The sequence below is a fragment of the Cucurbita maxima genome, unplaced genomic scaffold (genome assembly GCF_002738345.1).
Source record: "Cucurbita maxima cultivar Rimu unplaced genomic scaffold, Cmax_1.0 Cma_Scf00027, whole genome shotgun sequence".
Lineage (NCBI taxonomy): Eukaryota > Viridiplantae > Streptophyta > Magnoliopsida > Cucurbitales > Cucurbitaceae > Cucurbita > Cucurbita maxima.
In genome coordinates this window covers 2,158,894-2,167,527 of record NW_019272043.1, presented here as the reverse complement: position 1 = coordinate 2,167,527, position 8,634 = coordinate 2,158,894, and the positions used below count along the sequence as shown (strand labels likewise).

The following is an 8,634-nucleotide window of genomic DNA, read 5'->3' as shown; positions in this document are numbered from 1 at the left end:
TTGGGTAAAAAAAAAAAAAAAAAAAAAATATAGTGGTTTTTGCTGTCAGATTTCTTTTTATTGCTTTGGTTGCTTCTACGATCAAGTCTTTGGTGGAACATCCATTCAAGGGAGACAAGATGACTTTGTGGCTTGCCTTTAATCGTTCCTTTTTTTGATCTCTTTGTTGTGAAAGTAATGGAAGGAGCTTCAATGACAAACATTCATCCTTCTACACCTTTATGGATTTGTTTAATGCTCTTTGTTGATGTAAATGTTCACACCTTTTTGAAGATAAACAGTATTTCTTCTTTAATTTACAATTGGAGATCATTTTTGTAATCCACGGTTGGTGGTAATTTCATTCATCCTTGAAATTTTCTGTTTCACTCAAAGAAAAAAAAAAAAAAAAATACATTATTTTTGTTTTACTTAAGGACTCATTAATAAGTGGGAGGGTAAAGATTTTATTTGTTTATATGCCTTGCCGTAAACTGTGTGAATAGGATGTAATGGTTGCGTCATTTGCTAAAGAACTGTTTTGTTGGGCTTGATTTTTAGTTGTTTCTTCCTTATTATTATTATTTTATCTTTGCCTAATATTATATCTGTGTTCTACAGTACCATAGAACATGTATTTTTTTTCTCTCTGTACGTCTTCCTCCGTTCAGCCCTCTCTACACTAGACTTATCCCTTTTCGTTGCCTAAACCATCGGATCTTCAATTCCATCATCCTCTATGAATCGAAGGTCTTCAACAACCAACACTCTCCACTAACTGGAAAAATTTCTCGGTCAACAGTACCCATGGATTTCACATCATTGAAACTACGGATTGATCCTTTACCCTTGATCTTAAAAAAGACTCACATCCATGGCTGGTCTTTATTTTTCTTTTTTCCTTGTTGAACACATTATTTAGGTATGATTGTTGGTTGAATAAGGAAACCTTGGCTAATCAGTTCCCAAAATTATACTCCATCTCTACATAAAGATATCTCCATAGCAGGATCTTGGAACACAAAACATGGTGAGTGAGTAGAATTTGAATTTGAGGAGAAACCTCACTGATGATGAAAGAGGAATGGATTAGGCTCATAGACATCCTGAATGGTGTCCAATTAAATCCCTCCAAAGATCCATGGCTGTGGAAATTAGACTTGAGACGCTCTTTTTCCACTATATCTTCTGCTCAATCTTGACGACAACATGCTGACAACTATTCATCCCCTTCATGAAGTGATCTGGTTGGACTTGCATCCAAAGAAAATTAAAATTTTATTTTGGAGCTTAGCCACAATGCCATGAATACCATTGACAGGATGCAATGCTGTTTACCTCACATGGCCTTATGGACTTTGCTGCACAATCTGTAAACCATTAAACACAAAGTCATATCATATCTTGCCAATTTGCCAACAGATATCGGGATACTCACTCAGCTTTCAGCTGGTACACAGCCTATCCGAGTGTGATTAACAGCCTTCTTACCTGCTCTCTAAATGGTCATCCTTTTTTGTATACTTCTTCTCCGGGCTATTTTGTTTACAACTTGGAATAAGTGCAACCATTAACTTCTCAGAGATAAAATAAACTTCTTTTGATAGCTTTTTTGAAACAAATTATTTTTCTTGTTATGCCTTTGTGTAAATGAAGCTTTCTTCCAACTTTTTGGTTGGGGCTTTGCCCTTTTTCTTTTTGTAAATTTCATACATCAATGAAATTTGTTCCCAATAAAAAAATGGCCACAAGTCTCCCACCCCTTCCCACTCCACTTGCTTAGAAAGTGTGGACAACCTAATTATGGCCACATCAGCATGCAAAGGATTCATATTCAACATACACCCATCTTTAACATGCTCTTCAAAGCCTCTCAAATATTCTACCAACCATCATGAAATCATAGTCTAGTCATGGATACTAGTTTCTTTCAGCTGATTTGTTTTTATTGAACCTACAATTCACCTTTCTCTCCTTGACAAGGTTTCCGGCCTCACCTCCATCTAAGAAGTGTTGCTATTCTCCCCCTCCAACACTCCATTACCCATTTTCATCTTGAGGTCTCCAAGAGTAAAGCTCCCATAACATAGTCCATGCACCCTGTTTAAAGGATTCTATTCGTAGTGGTGTTTAAAAGTTGGATCAACCTTTCTTAGCGTGCTTTTCAAGTGCTTAGCTCCCCTTAGTTGGGTTGGGGGAAGGAAGAGGGCATCATCTTCATGTTGGGACATTTTCCCACTTATAGAGCTACGTATTAGATTGTTGCAATTTTTGGGGCTTAAAATTCTATTTTGCTCTAAATTTTGTTTCTCATGCTTTCCGTTCTTTTTGTTCTCTCTTTAGTTTTATGGGTGAACTGCTGCTATTGAATTTTACATAAGTTTATGGTTTTTCTTGTGTATATGTGAAGATCTCAGCAACCACAGCCTCCTACTGCTGCAAGCAAGGGGTCATACTCACAAGTGGGATTTTCGTATGAGGCGGATGGGAAGGAGGAATCAAATTCAGATGCAGATGATAATGCTAGTGATGATGAAGATGATGAGGATGAGGACGAGGAGGTTTTTAACAGTGATGACAGTAATGATGAAGGAATGGAGGTAATGGCAAAAGACTTTGGTGTAAAAAGATATGGTTGGCTTGTTTACATGGATAAAAAGGCTAAGGAGGAAGAAAAGAGGCAAAAGGAAATAATCAAAGGCGATCCTGCAATAGTAAGTTCCTCCTATCAGGATTCAAAAAATACCACATATTTGTTTGAGCTCCCTGATAGTCAAATGTCTCATAAACCTAAAATCTGAAACTCTTAGAGGAAGCTAAGTCGCAAGGAAAGAAGGAAAGCATCTCAAATGGAACGGGAAAGGGAAAGAGAATCTGCACGAGTTACTGGTGCCAGAGTCCTTCATCATGATCCTTACAGGTATAGATACTTTTTTTTTTTTGTGTGATGGATTGGATAAAAATTCACTTTTATTTTTAACTGGTATAGTATGTCAGTTGCCTTTTTATGATCAATAACCTCGCGTTCTATTTTCATGTGCAGAGAATCTAGACGAAGTCCAACTTATGATGCTTATCCACGTTCTAGAAGGTATGTATTTTTATCTAAGTTTCTTAGCAGGGTTTGTGGATTCTAAGGATAAAAATTGATTTTCTAAATTACTACTATGTTATATTGTTCTGCAGATCAAGGTCCAGATCACATTCCCCATCACACTCAAGGCGTCATTCTCGAGGGCATTCTGATGATGTTCATCGGAACAAACCAAGGACTCCCAAAATTGAATTTATCACCGAATTTGGAGGCCCTGGCGAAAGCAAGGAACCAAGGCTAGAAGGACTATCTCCACCACAATCTCCTCCATCTCAGCCTGATATGTTAAACCGGTCGGAGCACTCGACCTTTCATTCTTGTGAAGATAGATTGGACAATCTTTACTGTGCTGCAGCTTTCTCCCATTTTGTTTCCCGAGACCAACTTGTGTGGTTTAGTATAACATCAGGCCTAGGATTTTCAGCGTAACTGCCACAGCAAGATGGAAGGAGGCTTCCTTTTTGAAGCTCAGATATTCCCCTAAAATGGATTTTAGCATAATCACTAGAAAATGTGCATGAAACTCTTAAAATGAGCATGTCTGACCCCTGTGCTTTCATGCAGGCCATCATCTGGTCGTATACTCGAGGCATTGCATATTGACCCAGCGTCTGGCATGACACTTGATAATGAAAAGAGCAGCAGAGCGGTAAAACCACCAGTAAGGTATCTATACAGTCTGAATCTACTTTAGTTTCAAGTCCTGTGCACTGAGGCTGATGAACTTCCAATACTCATGTTTGGTGCCTTTTGCATGTATAAAGTTAACTTTTTAAAATACTTATGGGCATTAAGTCCTTGTACATTATTTATGAACATTTGAGTCCTTGTCTAATAAGTACGGGCGTTTGAGTCCTCGTACAGTAACTATGAGCATTGAAGTTTTTGTACAATATTTATGGACATTTATTTGCTTGAGCAGTACGTCGTCAGCACTTGCAAAGTTAACTAAGGGAAGTTCTTCCGGGGGACCTCTAAAGCTGGGAGAAAAGAAAGAAACTCCCCAAGAACGACTTAAGAGGATCATGAGTCAACAACTTAATAAACAAAGTAAGTGCCAATGGATTTGTGTTTTCATTGTGAAGGAGCTTTTAGGACAGCTTCTCTCTTGAACATTTTAATATCAATCAATGGAGATGAGTAGATGTCCTTATGTCTTTTGAACCTTCTTCTCTTCTTAATGTTTGGGAGAGAATCATCTTTATTTCAAGATCTCTTAATATCTTCTCTGGCATTTATGGTTGAACTATTGGACGACCCATGCAGTTAAGAAAGATACAGCTGCGGAAATGGCTAAAAAGAGAGAGCAGGAGCGTCAGAGACTGGAAAAACTGGCGGAAACCAGCCGATTAAATAGCCATAGGCGTCGGAGCCGCAGCAGAAGCTACAGTCGTTCACCACGAAGGTAAGTTATATTTGAAGTTTTAACCAAATGATTTAGATTTTTTAAATCTGGGAGCAATTAACACTACTTTGAGACCTTGATGTTTATTTAAGGTCTTGACTTGTGGATGATTTGATTGCTACTTATTGCAGAAGATACAGTCGGAGTAGGAGTAGGAGTAGGAGTAGAGGTTCTCGGAGATATTATTCTCGGTCTCGATCTCGATCTCGTTCTCGTTCTCGAAGCCATTCTCGCTCACATTCCCGTTCACCAAGGTAATGCTTCCTTAGCCTCATTATTCGTCCTTATTCGATAATCAGTTGGAATGTATTTGGATAACATGATGATAACGTGAGGCAAATATTGCAGCAGGGTAAGGAGCCGTACGAGGTATTAAAAATGGAATGGCGAATCCTTTTCTGGAATATTTGATTTTCATCATACTCTATTATCTTAGAGCTGAAGATATTTTTGTAATGTTTCGTACTCGGATAGATGTATTTTAATGCCAGCTCCGAATCTATTCCTTTAGCCCCAAATTTGTATTAGTTTATTTATTTATTTATAGCTAGTAAAAGAAAAAAAAATAAAAATAAAAAATTATGGTCTTAATTTGATGTCGTGTAGGAAAGTTAATAACACATTATCCATAAGAGAAAATGATCTGAATTTTTAAATAATCATAGATTAAAGTTGATTAAAGATTTAAATATATTGTAAATGGTGAGGACCCAAATGAAAGAAGTGGTAAGTGATAGGAACTAAAATAGTTGTGTATTGTAGGTTTGTAGTTGGAAGGTTTGAAGGGGAATGAAAAAGAATCGAAGTTAGATGAAATGTGTGAGATTAATGTGTCTCCCTTTTATGTTTCACATTATTATCCGAATATTATTTGGTCAATCAATTCTCCACATATTTTTAGACTAATGTTAGATTTTTGACAAGTTCAATTGAAAGATAAAAGACTAAAATGAAACGCCAAGACTTCAATGACATAATATTTTAGTGTATAGATGCATAAAATTTGAATCACCTTCGTTTTTTTTCTTAATATATTAGATATATTAGAAGATCCCATGAAATGTAGAAATTTTTTTAAGTAGAGCTATTGCTTTCATGTTTATTACTTTCTTTAAATTTGTAATAAAATTAAAATGGTTATCGATGCTCCTGCCACATTGGATGACTCTCATAGTATCCTTATCTTAATAAGTTATCAGGGACTTTTCTTACGACTCCAACGGAAGGGAATGAACTCTTCATCCATATAGCTGAAGCGTTAGAAACTGTTTTGTTTTTATTAAAAGTTAAAATAAAGCAATAAACACGAGAGCAAGAACTCTACCTTTGTAGAAACCCTAGCTTGGTTTCGACCCGAATTAATCGTCTTCCTTGCTTGTTCCGAGCTACAGTGAAGTCCTACTCGCGTTTAATTTTTGGGTAAGTCTTCTGACTGCCGCACGATCGGTTCTTATTCACACGCCTCCCCTCTAACTTTACTTGTAGGTTTGTGTCGCCGACGTCCTCACGAACGACTTTGACGCATTCTTTTGCTCTCTCCTTTTTCCCTTGTTTTTTCCATTTTTTTCTCAGTTTGCAGGTTTGTTCAAGAGGGTCGGAGCGTGTGGAGAATTTTTTGTTGAGAGTCGTGGGTGGGGTGGTTGGTTGCTCGAGTTTCAAGGCATCTCGCTAGAATCTTTGAGTTTCTCAGCGATTGCTGATTTTTTTTTTTCAATCCTTACATTATATAAAAGAACATTCGTCCTCGAAAGTGACAAACTCATATTTAAACTCGGGGCATTCTTCTCTTATCTAATTTTCCTGTTTTACATTACATTTTATGTGTGATGATTTCATCGTAGTATTTTGACGAAAGCAATGCCTTTCCTGCGTCAGGCTTTCATCCCATGGACTAATATTTTTATAGGTTTCTCTTCGTAACACAAGTTTTCGTCAATTTGATGGGTTCATAGTCCATTGGAGTTAGTCAGGCTGAGGGTGGTAATATTAGTATATATGCCACGTAACCTTCTTTTAATTTGACTCAAAATCTTGTCCGGACTAGGTTCCTTATATTCCGTTCTTTGTAAACGATGTCCAGACGCATCAAGTCATCTTTCTTCTTTGACAAATAACGTTGGTGCACCTCAAGGAGGTATGTTATGGCGGATATAGCCGTTGCCCAGTAACTCTTGTAATTGTGCCTTAAGTTCCTTAAATCCTACTTGCACCATGGTATGATGACTTTGGTGACATGATATTTTTGATAGGTCTTCTAGAAAGACATTTGAAAGTACGCTGACTATGGGTACAATATCTAATGCCTCTTCCTTTTCTCTTGTATTCACGATACTTTCTAACGTAGTTCAGCCCCCTTGTTGAACCAGTCTCTACACTTTCGCCCTTGAGACTACCTTTGAGTAATCTTAACTCTTGTACCTTAGAACTTAATACTGGGTAGAAACAATGGTGAAAATACCACTTCATTTAATAGACTTTGCCCCCTTCTTTTGACTCCTCTATCCCACTCTCTAGGTGACATGATTCTAAGACTAATATGTAATCCGAATTAAGTCTACTACTTCTATACAATTCATCCCATTTATGAAATCATAGCATAGACTTCAATAACATTCATTTTCTTATCTTATGCATGACATACACAGTGACGAGACATCGATGGTGGGACCATGGAACATGTCAAGCCTACATCGTAGGCTAGTCTAAAAGATCTGTAACCTAGAGCTGTGATACCAATTGTAACGACCCTAAATTTTATAATTAATCTAAAGTCACTACTGTAAACATATCATGAACATTGAATGCTGAAGTACTTCATTTAAATTTTTTCATGAAATATAACCTTTATCTTAAAACACGGTCATGGACTTACATGTTTGAATCCATCTTTAAAACGACAGAGTGAAAGACTAAATAAAATAAATAAATTAAAAACATCCTATTCTAGCCTAAGTCTAGAAAAATAAATGCAACTACCCTATGCATGTGCCATGACCTCAAGTTGCGATGTTGTCGTCAGCTCTACATGGATGTATTGCCTTTACCTGAAATAGAAGTAGCACGTGACTTATGTATTTTAAGAAATACTTAGCAAGTGAATCCACTAATTAGTGTTAAGTGCAAACACATACAATTCCATGAATGAGACCTATCATAACGGTATATTTTCCTATGGCGACCATCCTAACGGGCAATTGGGATGTGTACTAATTTTTTCTACAGCTGGTCCACACGTGCGAGTATGAAACCACTAGTCAGCTCGCAAATCTCCTGGGCCCCCATTCGTGTCGGGCAAACATTCTCTAGTAGCGTTGATGGAGGACACCCGTTAGGAATAACGACCGTCATGACAACTGTAATGCAGAGATACTTCGTTTAAACTTCATAAAACATAACTTTGTCTTATAACACTTTCATGGACTTATATGTTCGAAAACATTTTTAAAACGACACAACGAAACACTAAATAAAATAAATGAACGTTTAAGTTAAAAACATCATATTCTAGCGTAAGTCTAAGAATTTTTTTTATGTTGCATAACCTCCTGAGAATTTTTTTAGGATATATGTGAGTGGAGACAAAACATGCTATATGTGCAGACCTGTGGTAATAGTCTCCACTCTTAGAATCAAAGAGTAAATAACATAACCATATCATGGGAGAATGTAGAGGCCATCAAGAATTGAATCAGGATTTCAAATCCTAATACGAATCTTGGACATGAGTCGTTACGTTCCGTGAACCATGGCTTCACACGAAAATGTGTGTTGATCATTTCAACAACATGTAGTCTCTCGACAGCAACGGTGGTACAAACCCGAAGCGATAACGACTTCTCCAACATGAGGGTATTGATCCATGGATAAATGACCGAAAATTTGCAATTGGTACGAACGAAGGAGGGCGATGATGTGGCCGGGAATAGACTTAGTTTCTTAAGAGAAGTATAAAAACTAAAACTTTAAATTTTAAAATCCAATCATTATGAGATAAAATATTCTAGTCTAGAGTCCAAAAGAGATTAAATATGGAAGTCCACAAACTAAAATAACATTAAAATAAAAGAAATTGTAGAAACAAATCTAGGAATGGGACAGTCACAAAATCCTCTCAATTTCTTTAGTGACCCAATTCCTAAAGTAATTCTTATTAGGA

General features: G+C 36.9%; 1 protein-coding gene across 2 annotated transcripts in view; it reads left to right on the top strand.

Annotated features, from left to right (window-relative positions):
- LOC111499577 (CLK4-associating serine/arginine rich protein) overlaps positions 1-4,988 on the top strand; it is a 7,152-nt gene extending 2,164 nt beyond the window's left edge. Inside the window, exons 5-13 of one of the 2 annotated variants that reach the window (XM_023151168.1) lie at positions 2,390-2,693; positions 2,790-2,899; positions 3,023-3,070; positions 3,166-3,366; positions 3,638-3,739; positions 3,996-4,123; positions 4,340-4,478; positions 4,610-4,732; positions 4,830-4,988. In XM_023151168.1, coding sequence (XP_023006936.1) covers positions 2,390-2,693; positions 2,790-2,899; positions 3,023-3,070; positions 3,166-3,366; positions 3,638-3,739; positions 3,996-4,123; positions 4,340-4,478; positions 4,610-4,732; positions 4,830-4,854 — 1,180 coding nt within the window. In that variant the 3' untranslated portion in view covers positions 4,855-4,988. Of the gene's footprint in view, positions 1-2,389; positions 2,694-2,789; positions 2,900-3,022; positions 3,071-3,165; positions 3,367-3,637; positions 3,740-3,995; positions 4,124-4,339; positions 4,479-4,609; positions 4,733-4,826 lie in introns of both variants that reach the window. The other variant, XM_023151167.1, reaches the window with a different exon arrangement.
- The last annotated feature ends 3,646 nt before the right edge of the window (positions 4,989-8,634 follow it).